At 36.9% G+C, this 15,182-nt stretch overlaps 2 protein-coding genes across 3 annotated transcripts; both read right to left on the bottom strand.

The window, feature by feature from the left end:
* Positions 1 to 1,449: 1,449 nt before the first annotated feature.
* On the bottom strand, positions 1,450 to 2,352 carry LOC109158085. Its single transcript, XM_019305906.1, has one exon. It carries the CDS (start codon positions 2,350 to 2,352, stop codon positions 1,450 to 1,452), a length of 903 nt encoding a protein of 300 aa, XP_019161451.1.
* An 8,328-nt stretch (positions 2,353 to 10,680) lies between these two features.
* Positions 10,681 to 14,770, bottom strand: LOC109158306. Of its 2 annotated transcripts, none has more exons than XM_019306232.1 (12): positions 14,236 to 14,770; positions 14,072 to 14,147; positions 13,757 to 13,962; positions 13,582 to 13,668; positions 13,407 to 13,499; positions 13,138 to 13,292; positions 12,882 to 12,966; positions 12,723 to 12,809; positions 12,526 to 12,645; positions 12,301 to 12,402; positions 12,040 to 12,211; positions 10,681 to 11,031 (listed from the first exon to the last, which is right to left on the bottom strand). In XM_019306232.1, exons 1-11 carry the CDS (start codon positions 14,605 to 14,607, stop codon positions 12,044 to 12,046), a joined length of 1,551 nt encoding a protein of 516 aa, XP_019161777.1. In that variant the 5' UTR covers positions 14,608 to 14,770; the 3' UTR covers positions 10,681 to 11,031; positions 12,040 to 12,043. The 2 variants fall into 2 exon arrangements, with proteins under 2 accessions (XP_019161777.1, XP_019161778.1); XM_019306233.1 differs by having other exon boundaries at positions 10,681 to 11,027; positions 12,041 to 12,211.
* Positions 14,771 to 15,182: the final 412 nt, after the last annotated feature.

The following is a 15,182-nucleotide window of genomic DNA, read 5'->3' as shown; positions in this document are numbered from 1 at the left end:
GGTGTGGTTTGTGGTGGCGGTGGTGGAGTGGTGATCATGTGTGAAGTTGTGGATTTGTGGTGGTAATAATAATAATCTGAAAATTTGTTTGTAGGAGGATTATGAGAAAGAAGGAAAAATAAATAATTTGAAAAATGTCTTTCCATTAAAAATTTAAGAAGATATTTTTTGCCAAATTTAATCTTTTTTCATTGACTGTAATAAATATTTTCCTTTGACTTTATTTTCTTTCAATACCAAATCCTGAAAAAAAAAATAATAAGAGTTGAAAAAATATATATTATTTGAAATATAAATTTAAATTTTCAACATCATTTTTTTTCTTTAAAATAGGAGTTGAAAGTATATTAATAAATTATTTAACACATCAGTTTTTTTTTAAAGAAAAAAAATCTAATTTGATGTCTTATATTTTATAATGTACTACATGAAAAAATCAACGTTAAAAGGGGTAAAAGATGTATGTGGAAAACCTTTTTTCTGTTAGTGTGACAACTCTATTTGGTATTATTATAATAATAATTATTATTATTATTGTTGTTATTATTAAATAAAATTATCATATATAACTTGTATGAAAAGAAAAATTATCATATATATAACTAAATTAAGCAATAAGATAAGGAGTACTTGTTAAAATTTAATGAAATGTCGAAAAGTGAATATATTTCAATCCCACATCTGTTGTACTTTTTCCCCTTTTATTACATCTTATCTTATGAAATGGCCAATGGGGATTATATATCATAAAGTTTTAGTTCAAAATTTATTGTTCTGAAAGAAATATAATTTATGTTTAATTATTTTTATCTCAACTTCTTAAGTTTATGTAAAGGGTTTGCAGAAATTGTAATTGAATTTTATAGAATTCTATTAATTAAATTGTAATTAATTATAATTTTATAGAATATTAAAAAAGAAAAAAAGAAAAAAAAAAGACTGAAAACTCTCTCTCTCTCTCTCACTCACACACACACTGTCTCACACTCACACTCACTCTCTCTCTCTCTCTCTCTCTCTCTCTCTATATATATATATATATATATATATATATATATATATATATATATATATATATATATAGACACACACATACACATACACATACACATACACATACACACACACTATATAGTGTATATATATTTGTTACATTTCATTTTAAAATAAACAGGCTTTTCAAATCATAAAACATTTTACACTTGTTTACTTTAGATAATGTTTATACAGGAAAGTGCATATATTATACAATTAGGAATGACTATGATGGATTGGAGGTTCCATATATATATAGTTGTTCTCTATCACACACCGACACACTTATATATATAATATATGTGATGCATTAGCATTACCTTGAGGTTTAGCTTGAGGTAGGCTGGTAGAATTGAAGTAGTAAGTGATGAGCATAGAAATGATATGATTTTAAAGAAATTAGTTTATGATGAACTAACGGCCCAAGCAAAGCGCGGCCTTGGCGTCCAGCCTCCATGCAAGACCTCCAAACTCCATCTTCCACACATCGCACGGCATCGTTTGGGTCTGCATCTTCGAATTCGCCGTCGTCTGCCACCAGTAAACCACCCTCACGTTGCATGCAAACGCCGCCGCCCGGAAAAGCACGCCGCCGCCTACATTTTCCGTCATCGAGAGGCGCACAACGAGCTCCGGCGCCGCCGCGTCTCCGTCGTGGTGCCACGGATCCACCATCTTCCGGTAAGCCGGGTTGACCCACTGTACCCGGTTGAGAGCGTCGGAGATGAGGGCGGGGCATGATGAGTCCCTCTCCAGATTCTTCATCTTCTCCGTGTCGGAATACCCCAACTCTCCCCCGTCTACCCACGTGTCGCTCATCCCCTCCACCATCACCCACGACTCCACCATCCTACGGCTCCGATCTGTCCATCCCGGGCCCAACTGGATATCATGAAGATTATCAAAGTTCATCAAAAAGGGTTTCTCCATAGATCCCTTGTTAGGTGAGCCTCTATGGAAACTAGTGTTACAGCTACTACTTTCCGGCAGTAACTGAAGCGTGAGCACCGCCGTTGTCTCACTTTTTCCCTCATCTTCACCGGTCCTATCATTATTATTACCAATATTTTGCGTTCTAATACCCTTACGCTTTCTCATCTTCTTAACCCTAACATACTTTCTCTTAGATCTGGGCCGTTCAGTAACAAGATCTTTGGATTTGGATGCAGATGATGAAGCAGGAGTGGTAGTTGAAGGAGTATCGGCGGCCGGCTTGGGAGCTATTGGCCGGAATCTTAGCATCATACGGTTGATTATCGTCTTGTCGCGAGAAGCGGCGGGGGTGGGGCGCCACCCATTTCCGACGTCCATACGCATCGCCCTCTGATCTCTTCTCCGGTAAGATGAGCTGCGGAGATGGAGAATAGTTTGGTATGATGGCTAAGGCGTGGATAATAGCTAGGTAACATGCTGGGGAGAGAGAGCAAAGTCGCTGGGTGATCTAGGAAGGACCACGTGTCTAGGGCAAACCAAAAACAGGGAGGAATGGGGCCACAGAAGAAAAGCAGCGCATCCATGGAAATGGAAATGGGGCGCCGCGATTGGACGCCATGAGAGGACCAACGGAAGGTGAGACACGTACAGAGCACTCACCCCAAAAGCATGACACGTATGTACCTTCATAGATGCAAAGTGGGAAATTTGCTTTCTGTGGCTGCTTCTAGTAACTGGACGCGTGGTCATATCTGCATTGCCCTTTACCATTTTAATGGGAGTTCTACTACATCTAATTGCAAATCTTACTCTTTAATTTTACTCATGATGTAACGAGATCTGATTAGTTATTTTTTTATGTAATTTCAATACAAGTGTCCACATCAAAATTTTATGTATGAGAGTATGCTTTATACTTCTCCAAAGGTTAAATCCTCAATTCTAAGGGCTCCTTGTTGGAAAAACATTTAATTAAAGATGAAAAACATCTTTGTCTTTACTTGTTGTCTCACATTGGTTGCCTAACTCACATTTTCTTCATTTATAAGGCTCAACACGTTCAAGACGACTTGAAGAGTTATAGAGAGGAAATAAAGAGGAACGACGCACGCCATTGTCGCCACCTAACTGGTTCCCATGCGTGCGTGGTCAACCTTTTTGGTGGTCTTTATAGAAATTATTTAAACTCATATTTTTGCGAATCCTTTACTAATTTTTCCGCAAACTCTTTTATAAGTGTGGTCAACTTTTTGGTCTTTATAGCAATTATTTAAATCCCTATTTTTGTAGATCCTCTACTACCTTGTACGCAAACTCTTTTATAACAAGCCAACTACGTGTCCACATTCTGCTTCCCCTAATCGCTTCTTGCGTTCCTTTTTTGTGGCCGGTATAGAGAGTGTTGTTATATTGCTTAGTATATAAATTTCCCTTTCCCACTGTGGTAGAAGCAATTCGCACTTCTTCTTCCTCTTTTATGTTTCTAGTCTGAGCATTAATCTGTCAGGTTTGTTGTTCTGTGTTTGCCCGTCGAAAGCATACAATACCCTGGTCGTAAAATGCTTTTAATGTAACGTTGTACCTAACACATCACAGAACCTTCCTTTCCCTTCTTTCGTTCATACAAACCCAGCATACAGTAACAGTACGCTTGTGTACGACATTATTCATCTTCCTGCCAGCTTCTATAGCTTACGTATTCCAACAATTTAAAGCATTTTACTTGGAAGATAACAATGTCAAACTCTGGAAAGAACGTTGTCGACCTCAAGACAGTAGAACCTTTGACTAGTGGTCTCAACTTCCGAAGGTGGTCTGAAAAAATGTTAATACTTCTTGAGGCACAGGACCTGTACTACGTGATCATTGACGATCTTGCAAAATACAAGGTATCTTCTTAACACACTCCTAAGTTGCCTGCACAACCAGAATCACAAGTTACAATTCCGGACGCCACGCCTGATAAAAAAACACCTACGATAAAAGCCACTGCTATAACCTAGGAAGCTCACACCAAATATGAAAGAGATAATAAGAATGCATGAGCAGCAATACTGTTGCAAATGATCAACTCCATATTTGACACATTTTCTGCGCATAAGTCTGCCAAAACTATTTAGGACTTACTACAACAAAATATGACATTGATAATGCTGGAAGGAGAAAATAACAGTTGGACGCTGGCTGAATTTTAGAATGACCGATTCCAAATCCATAGTCGAACAGGTGCACGAGTATAAACATTTGGTTGTTGACATGGTGGCTGAAGGAACCTAAGTAACCGATGTTTTTCTGTCAAATGCATTAATTGAGAAATTGCCCGAGTCTGGTCAGACTTTTAGAATAAGATGAAGCATGAAAGGCGATATTACACACTGCAGCAGTTGGTGAACCACCTGAACATAGAAGAGGAGAATCACTTGATGCACAGGTCTTCTATTCTTCTTGATAATGTAAAGTCTAACGTCGTAGAAACAAGTGTCAATTTTGACATGGCAAAAACTGCTGGTCAAAATAAAAACAAGAAAAGAAATTCCGAAAACAACAAGAATCGCTTCAAGAACGGCAAAATCTATAAAAAGGGAAAGGTGGTGGATGTTTTGTCAGCGGGAAACAAGGTCACTGTGTCCGGTGCTATCACTGCGAGGGGTTATCAACCAAAACACAAGTAATGAAGGGCCTAAGAATCAACCCAATCTACTAGAAAACACGGAGAACGCTAAGGTGATTACAGCCGTAATAACTTAGGCCAACATGGTTTGAGATCTAGAAGAATGGGTAGTGGACACAGGAGCATCTCGCCACTTCTGCAACAACAAAGATATGTGCAAATGGTTCGAGCCTATCACTGAAGGAAAACAAGTATTCATGGGGAATTCCAGCGTCTCTGAGGTAAGAGGTAGAGGGAAAGTAGAACAAATGTTATATTCTGGGAAAAAATTACTGTTGCAAAATGTGTTATATGTCCATTCTCTCCGTAGAAACTTAATCTCCAGAGCCTTGCTGAACAAGACTGGAATTAAGTTAGTGTTTGAGTCTGATCGTCTGGTCATGACTCGTTGGGGGTGGGGTGGGGGGGGGGGGGATGTCTTAAAAAAGGATATCTGCGGAATATCTTAAAAAATGATAACTGTGTGGAAGACTCTTTGTGTTAGATGTTGTTGTTATTAGAAATCTCCCACGCCACTAATGATCCTCCTCTGATCATTTATGATTGTATCTCAAACTAGCATGGCTCAAACAATAATAATGATGCTTCTTCTTCTGCTTATATCATTGTCTTTGTTAATGTTTGGCAAAGTAGACTAGAACATGTTGGCTTAAATTGTTTAAACAGACTGAAAAATATGAATTTGTTGTCAAACATGTCAAGTGACTCGTATTCTCAATGTGAAACATGTGCTGAAGTTAAATTTGCTAGAAAATCATTCTCTATTGTAAATCATCATACCTCAACTGTGCTTGAGCTTATTCATACTAATTTAGAATATTTCAATAGCACTGAAATTAGAGGTGGAAAACGCTACTATTTCATTTATTGATGATTTTTTTCGATTTACAAAGATTTATCTTTTGAGAAAAAAAGACGAAGTCGAAAAAAATTTTTTAGTTTTTAAATCAGAAGTAGAAAATCAATTAGATAAAAAGACAAAAAAAAAAAAAAAAAAAAAGGTTTCATTCTGATAGAGGAGGACAATATGAAACAAATTTTCTCAAAAGTTTGTGTGAATTTTCTAGTATTGTTCATAAGGTGACTGTTCCTTGTCCCCCCCCTCCCCCCACCAAACCCCAACCCCAACCCCAACAAAATGACATAGCTGAAAGAAAAAGTTGAACACTCTAAGAAATGATTAATGTTATGTTGATCAGTTCAGGTGCTCCAAACTCCTTGTGGGGGGAAGTTGTCTTAACAGCAAACGACATACTGAGTAGAGTACCCCATAAAGGGTTTGAAAAAACCCCTATATGAATTGTGGAAAGGACATGCCCCTAACCTCAAATACTTTAAAGTGTGGGGGTGCTTGGCAATGGTGGACTCTCGTCCTTCAAAAGACCCAACCTAGGACCTAAAACCTTAGATGACATTTGTTGGGTATGCTGAAAAAAGTGTTGCTTATAGATTTATATGCTTAGGAAGTCGTTCAATATGTGAATCTAGAGATGGTGTTTTCTTTGAGCACATATTTCCTTTAAAGAGTACTCACAATTTATCTACTAGTAGTTTTCAAAGAAATGAACATGCATTACTTCCTATGTCTAGTATTGCAAATAATTCCGATGAGCCTAGAATGAGCAAAAGGCCTAGAATAGATAAAAGCTTTGGTTCTGATTTCATAACGTTTGTGACTGAATTGAAAGACATAAATGAATTATGTGATTAGTTCATATGTGTTAGGAGAAGAACCAAAAACCTTTGAAGATGCTATGCCCTCAGTCGATTCCACATTATGGAAGGAAGCAATTAAAAGTGAACTGGACTCCATACAATCCAATCACACTTGGAAGTTGGTAAACCTACCTAAAGGGTGTAAACCAATCGGCTGTAAATGGATCTTCAAAAGAAAGTTAAAACCATATGGGTCTATTGAAAGATTCAAAGACAGGTTTTTAGCCAAAGGCTACACATAGAGATTTGGTGAAGATTACTTTTATACATACTCACTAGTAACAAAAATTGCAATCATTCATGTTCTGTTTGCTTTAGCATCCTTACACAGGCTGATAATTCACCAAATGGACGTAAAAACACATTCCTCAATGGTGACCTAAAAGAAGAAATCTACATGGAACAACCTCCTGGATGTGTTGCTCCTGGCAAGAAAGGAAAGGTATGTAGACTCAAAAAAATCTCTATATGGTTTAAAACAAGCTCATAAGCAGTGGTATAAAAAATTTCATAAAACCTTAATAGACCTAGGTTACACTACCAACCGGTCAGATGCCTGTTTGTATACCAAAGAGATTGAGTCTAAAATTGTGATGATATGCCTCTAGGTAGATAACATGCTGATTTTCAGTTCAAACATTGAAGCTATTAATGAGACTAAAAGAACTCTATGTGCTAAGTTTGATATGAAGGATATGGGTGAAGCCGATGTTATACTTGGAGTAACGAGTTTCAAAAACCAATATAGGTTACCATTTGTTAGAAAGCCACTATACAAAGAAACTATTAAAGAAGTTTGATAGTTATGATGTAACCCCGCATAAAACCCCTAATGATCCAAGTTAAACAATCAAAAACCCTGGAAGATAGTGTGTCTCAAGAAGAATATGCAAAAATAATTGGGAGTCTAATGTTCCTAATGAACTATACTAGACATGATATTGCGTTTGCAGTGAATTGAATAAACTCAGTTGATATACTCAACCCAAGTGGTACACATTGGAATGCACTGAAGTGCAGTGAGTGCTTCGGTACCTGAGAAGCACTATGGACTGGGGTCTTGATTATGCAAGATTCTCCGCAGTGATGGAAGGGTTTTGTGATGCAAAATAGGTAAATGGCAGTGATGATGCCAACTCAACAAGTGGATATGTGTTCACTATGTGCAGAGCTACAATATCGTGAAAATCGACTAAACAATCATGTATTGCTAGATCGACAATGGAAGCAGAGTTCATAGCCCTTGATCTGGCAAGCCTAGAAGCTGAGTGGCTAATAAATCTATTGGCTGACATGCGATTGTGGGGGGTCCAACACCTTTTGTGCATATGCATTGTGATTCTCAAACTGCCATTTGTGTTGCAAAAAATTAGGGATGGCAATGTGCCCCGTCCCCGACGGGGATACCCGATCCCCGCCCCGACAGAGACGGGGATGGGGAAAATTTTCGGGGAACGGGGACGGGGACGGGGAGTATGTGTGACTCCCCGCCGGGGACGGGAACGGGGACGGGGATACCCCTCCCCGCCCCGCCCCGTCCCTGACCCCGAATAAATAAATAAATATATATAAATATATATATATATATATATATATATATATATATATATATATATATATATATGCAGTATACAACGTATTACACACACACACACACACACACACACACACACACACATATATATATATATAGACTTGGTATTTTTATTTTCGAAACTAGGATTTAGATTTGATTTTTTTATTATTAAAAATTACAATTATAACATTTTGACTAAGAGTTGACGGGGAATGGGGAATCCCCGTCCCCGCCTAATTCCCCGCGGGGACGAGGATGGGGAATATTTTCAATTCCCCGCCGGGGATGGGGACGGGAACGGGGATGGGGACGGGGTTGCGGGGACGGGGACGGGGAGTATACTCCCCGCCCCCGCCCCGCCCCGTTGCCATCCCTACAAAAAATAGTGTCTACAATGAAAAAAAAAAAAAAAAGACACATAAGAGTCAGACATGAGTTTGTACGGCAGTTAATGTTGAGCCGAAAGGTCATCCTTGAAAAATCAAGAGAGATGGGTTTAAAACCGATGAGGTAAGGAATTCGTGATGGATACCACTTCTGTGGTCAAACGAAATCATGGAAAGACTTACACTAAAATTATGTAAATAAATGGTCATTACTTACTCCTCTTATGGGTGGTCTATAATGAGATAGACTTTACAGAGTTAAAGTCTATATAGAGTTAGACTTAACAATGATTCATGAATAGTCAAAGGGTTTGACTTTGCAGAACCTGCAAATATTAGAGTTGATGTGTACATCTGAGTTCAAAATTTGCCTGAAGCTACGTTCACTGACATTAAGGTCAGCTCTTGTATTTTGCTTAGACATTGTCTTAACTTAACTATTTATTTTAATCCCGCTAGGTCATTTAGGTTGTACAAGGAGATGGTCGGGTATTCTAATGTTGGTGCGACTAATGTAGATTTTCGTAATTTCAAGCGTGACTTGCAAGCATATGTTGAGGGGATTGACGCACAGTTTTTTATTGAAAAATTGTTTAAGATTGAGGTATGCTTAGATTTTTATTTTGATTGTGTTGGTGATGTGTATCAGTAGTTATACCATATATTCTAGGTTGATCTTGTGGCACGACGGAATTATGCGGTCTTTGGTGATGTTGTCTCCTTTTGATGCTACATATTATACAAAACGGTAATGTGCATTACTATTGATTATACCATGCATTTTTTCATTCATGTTGTGCAATTGTGTAATTTCTGTGCATTCATATGCTCTTTCTTTATTCGGTTTCTTGTGTGTTTATTTGCAGGTATAATTTAGTGTTTATCCCTTTCACTAGTGTGGACAACCACAAGCAATGTGTTACGTCTGCTGCGAGGTTGATAACGAAGGAAGATGCAGATTCGTACGTGTGGTTGTTGGAGAATTTTAAGAAGGCAATGGGCCATGCACCTATTTACATTGTTACGGACCAGGATCCAGCTATGAAAATTGCAGTTGCATGGGTATTTACTTCTACATGGCATTGTTTTTTTCATGTGGTATATTATGACTAAGGTCGGCGAGAAGGTTGGGGCCGTATTGGCCAAGGACGAGGTATTTCGTAGGAAGTTGAATGTTATTGTTTGGAATGAATTGTTGTTTGCTAATGACTTTGAGGTGAAGTGGAGGTGTCTAATTGAGGAGTATGGGTTAGTGGACCATAGTTGGTTTTCTCATATGTTTGAGCTGCTTTCCTATTGGATCCCAACATATTTTTAGGAATGTTTATGAGTGGGTTGATTTTGAAAATAGCAGTGGTTTTCTATTTGCATTTGAAAAAAAAAAAACAAAAACAAAAACAAAACAAAAAATAGCATGTTTATTCTCCAAATGCCTTGGTTAAATGCTTACTACAATAACCATCGCTTCCAATTAAAGGGGAGTTAGAATTCCCAAGCATGGGAGAAGATAACAAACAGCTTTAAAAATAAGCATGAGGCTCCCCTATCATTTCTTTACAACTGGGCACATCGTCCAGTTTTATATTTTAATTTTTTTTACTCTTTCTTTTTCTTTTTTATTTATTTTTATAATTATATTACATTCATAAATTTATAAATATTAATAATAAATTATTATTTTAAATATAATAGATAAAATAATAACTAATAATTAATAATTATTTATATTTATTTGTTTAAATAATTGCATTATTTATTAACTTTAATTAATATTTTTATAATTAAAAATTAGTATATAATTAATGAATTATTTTATAAAATATATGCATGTCCATGTATATCTTTTGTTAACTACTAATAATAAATAACTAGTTTTATCAAACATCTATATACAAATGACTATAACAATCCTATGGTCAAAATGGTTAACCACTATCTGCTAACTAATTCTACGAAAGGAAATCAACATCTCAACCGCTAAGAATAGTAAACATGACAAGTAAAATAAGACATATAAAATAATAGTTTAATTTTTTTCTACATATAAGGAAAATTGATTCTAAAATCTCTTATAAAAAGTTTCACACTTATTTCAATAAAATAAAATATTTATTTTCAAGTATAAATTTCATGTCTACCATTTTGAGATGGACCGCCTACATTTATCCTCATTTCTCACAAGAGCAACTATTTTCACTATCCTTTTCTTATATATACAAAATGGGGATAAAGAGAAGTGATACCTCAAACTAGACTTTGACATTTTTTTATGACAAAATCAAATGGTTAAATGGTTGACACATCAAAATTATTCTTCTAATCATAGTCTTAATTACTTCTTTCTGCACCCAGATTGCATACTCTGATCCGAACAGCATTTATATTGCATCAGGAAACAAGTGTTTCATAGTATGATACATCAAAAGTATTTACAATAAAAGACCAGAAGGCCGATATGCTGGGAAGTACTGTGAGATAAAAGCTATTCGCATCTGATATCATTCTAACCTAAAAGATATGAAGTGAGAAATTGCAAGCGAAAATGTACAACTAAGCCAAGGAAAGAAAATATAAGGTAGGTAGAGAGTAGAGACTGTAGTTCAATTACAAGGACCCAACAGTTCCAACACCAAGTATTTGCAGCATCCAGCAACCTCCCATTTTCGCTTTGAAAAAATAACTTTTTTTTGTTTCTTTGCTGAACAATGCCCTGCAAGTAAGATCAAGACGACTGGATCAGTAAATGCACAACCAAAGATATGAATATCCCTCATAGGGTAGAATCACATTAAGAAAGACAGATGGCTTAGCCTACACAAGACTGCACATGGATGGCCATGTTATACTTATACTACTTATAGACTATTCCAGAATCTTGAATAGCATCTCACATATTTCAGCAATCCAGCAAAATTTAATGGAGATGATTTGACAGGCCTCAAAAAATGCATTGCAAACATACTGGCAAAGAGTAGTACCAATTTCTCATCGATTGTCTATAGTAACAGATTTACATTTATGCCTCAACTGGTCATTAAACTTTTTAAAATCAATCAAATTCAATCTAAAATGTTCAAATACTTGTTCACCAAACTCCAACCTTCTGCATGAGAGGGCATTTTGGATTGAATTTATAGTTGATTTTAAAAAAGCTAAGGGACTACATTTGTTAAAGTTGACAGTAAATGACTAAATGTGGAAATGCCAGTATAGTTGAGGAACTAAAACAGGTATTAACTCTACTCAGATTATAAAGAGAAATATTTGTGATCCTCAACTGTGGAAAGTAAAAAGGAATCTGCCAAACTTATGATGCTATCAATCCCTTCAAACTTTTCATTCTTTCAACACCACTGCCCTTCAAAATTGTCTCTAAAACAAAGACGAGGGCCCTTCAAAAATTTTCTCTAAAACAACGACGAGTTATAGGGAAGAAAGGATTTTAAATTTTACCAAAAAAACAAAAAAGCAGATTTGATTCAAGGTTTTTTTTTTGTTTTTGTGTAAGTAAATGTAAGTTAAAATTTGGTGATCATAATACTTTACAGTATTCAAAAACTTACACAGCATGAAATGAATATTGAGCTAAAATCTTTGTGATTTGATGGTTGAATTCAAGATGATTGATTTAATGTGTACATCAGGGGAGTTTTAAAGTTTATTTTTTAGGGTGGAGTTGGAGCCTTGGAGGGGAGGAGGAAGGAGAAAGAGAGAGAGAGAGACCTATCATTTTAATATAGGGGCATAAGGAGCAGGGCAAGGAGATACAGAGAGATCAGGTAACTGGTCTATGAGATGCAATGTTGTCTGTAAGCATGTGTTCAGGATTCTCTTTTCCAACCTAACAAGCTGTGTAGCAACTCTCTTTTTTGGATCCAGGTCATTATCTGCCAACTAAGAGAAACAAAAGCATATTAAGTTGGTTCAAAGCCTAAATTTAAGACCATTGGACTGGGTTCAGAACATAGTTCAAGGAAGATTACCAAAGCCTCATCTTCACTTAGAGTGGTGGGATAACGAAGCAGCCTTGTCTTGAAATACTCAGCTAGCTGGTCCAAAACTGCCCGTTCTGTACAGGGGCTCACCTATTTAATAAGCTTGAGTAAAGTCAGGATTCGTGCTGGTACCAAACTTTTCATCCTTCAAAATTACCAAGCCTGATAAAGTAGAATAAAAAATCAAACCATTCACCAAACAGATGAGCTCACCGGACAAACAGGACCTTGAGAAGACAATACAAATTGCATTTCCGAAGGGTCTGAAACATATCCCAATCTTAAATAAGGGAGCATCTCAGATATAGTCTCCTTTTCTCTTCCCACATATACCTGTGTCAACAAGTACTGTAATAAAATCGTCTAAAAGATTAAAGAAATATTAAATGAAAAAGAGAACAAATTAGTACATGGAAAGCTTGTACAGATGATTTCCCATTCCTTTGAGCAGCCAGTCTCTTGTCCTGATACTGAGGATCCTCTGTATTCAATGCTGCCTGACAGAAAGTGAAAGATTTTTACTTGAAGCTGATGATATTGTCAGGAATAATAGGAAAATGGAAAATTACCTCTAAAGTGACTCGGTCATAAGGATTATCTTCATCAACAAAACCATAGTTTATGAGCAATTTTGAATTAGGCTGTGGCCCACACCTACAAATATGTATCATGTAATGTTTAAAGAGTACATCGCATTATATGGAAGTGACCAATAAACCACAAGCCTGCTGCTTTTGCTATATTAAACATCATCCCTTAAAGAAAGAACACTAGAGGGGCAAAAGAATAAAGTGTGAAAATATGTGAAGGTAGCTAAGCCCGTACCAAACAACAATTGGTTCCCCAGTCTTATATGGACGATCAACAACAAGTTGCACAGCACCGTCAACAGCTGCTAGCATTGCTTTGCAGTTGCTGCAATAGGATAATAATGGCGGTCCTAGAGGAACTAAAGCAAATCTTCGGGCCAGACTAACTTTCTGATTAAAAAGTACACAAGTACACCATAGGTTTCAATAAGGTAAAAGTAGAAAAGATACAGGTAATTGCCCAGTTAACAAACTGCCAATCAAGTTTCTTAATATTCCACCAACCTGCAAATGCACAACACAGGATTGAACTGCAACAAAAGCTTGTTTGAAAATCTCAAAAGGAAATGCTTCTGTTGGTATATCATAAGGGTATTGCTGCATATGATCCCCCAAAAAGGTCAGGCTTAAGATTCAGGATGAGGAAGTTCACTAATTGCAAAGAGAAAGAGGATGAAACCTGAAAAAGTGATCCAGCCATGAACCATACTGTGTCAAGCTCACTGTATTCTCTCTTAATCCCTTCAGCTCTCTCAATGACTTCACCCTTAATTATAACAAAATGCAATTTAAAACTAAATACAGAAAGAAACCGCATATTGAGCCCAGTCTCAACAGATGGGAGCTTCAAATACCTTTGTCGGACTCCCTGTCAGGTAATTGAGTTCAGCTTCTGACCATAGAAGAGGTGACTCAACAGCTAGCTGGCCCCTACCCCGCTGCCGATCAAGCTCTTTAATGTATGGATACCAAAAGGATTTCTTTCCTTGCTTCTTTTCATACATGAGATAGAGTGCCAAGCAGGCTAGTTCTGATAATTTGTTGGTTGTCAAGAGTTCAGCTGCATTGTATAATTTAAAAGGAGTCAACTTATTCTAATCATATGCAGTGGAATTCTTAGTGCCTCTAAGAAATAAACCTTTATTAGATTCATGAATTCAACACCTTACCGACAGTCTCGTTTCCCAGAACCCTCTCCAATGTTACCACCAACGAGTTTGGCACAGAAAATGCAATATCACCTGTCTATAATAAGCAAATGAAAAAGGAAAATCAAGAAAACAAAATGAGTAACTAGAAAAATTAAGAAACTAGTCTTTCTTTCACTCCGAACCTGAAGATCTTCGCTGGCGGCAACGTAGTGAATGGGGCGATGTTTAGCATTGTGGGAGGGCCTCTCATCAAGCACGACCTTGCAAGGAGGGAGTCCGTTGTTGTGCATCCAAGATTTCAAGTCACCCAACTCGTGGTCTTCTGACTTTACAGTGACGACCTCGTGGGATTTGTGGTGTCCATTGGGAGAGCCAGCGATGAGGGTTTCGGAGTTGGAAGCAGAGCACATGTTCTTCCATCGACGCAAGTTGATGTGTTTGGGATTGAAGAGCAAGGAATGGGAAACCCTAGAAAGAGCTAAGAGAGGGCAATGATGAGTGGGAGAACGAAACGGAGAAGAAATACATTTGGCTTGAAGATAAGCCACGTCCATGGCGAAAGAATTTCAATCCTTCACTTGCATAAAGAATAGAAATGATGATTTTTAGGGTTAAAGCTGGGTTGGGTGGGTGGATTTTCTCAGGCTGGTGATTTCTGATATGATATTTTTTCTTCAGAGCTTATAATAAGTTGTTTGTCAGTAGCGGTTTAGGATGAGAGTGGACCTCCTAACGTTTTGAATTGCTGATAACATCGGTGCTGCAAATCCACGTCGTCGTTTTACTACTGACTGACGTTGACCTCGGATAATTAAATATGTTGTGAAATCAAATGTATCCTTGCATAAAGTAAAGAGATAGACAATAAAACATAGAGAGGTCATTACATATCATTTGAGCACAAAGTGGTTGACAAATATACAAAATTTTAGTATGATCCCTATATATAAAGGATGAAGATGTATTATTATAATATAATAATACTTTTAGTAATGTCCACATCTAATTATTTATAACACTTGTCATTGCATATTACTATATCATACTTATGTCTCGTTAAAAATTACACTAACAAGTTTCGCTCGACTCGTACTAACTACATTTTCTTCATCTTCGATCTTCTCTTCTA

This window comes from Ipomoea nil, unplaced genomic scaffold (genome assembly GCF_001879475.1).
Source record: "Ipomoea nil cultivar Tokyo-kokei standard unplaced genomic scaffold, Asagao_1.1 scaffold2805, whole genome shotgun sequence".
Taxonomy (NCBI): domain Eukaryota; kingdom Viridiplantae; phylum Streptophyta; class Magnoliopsida; order Solanales; family Convolvulaceae; genus Ipomoea; species Ipomoea nil.
The sequence above is the reverse complement of the archived record's forward strand: the minus strand, read 5'-3'. Positions and strand labels throughout refer to the sequence as shown.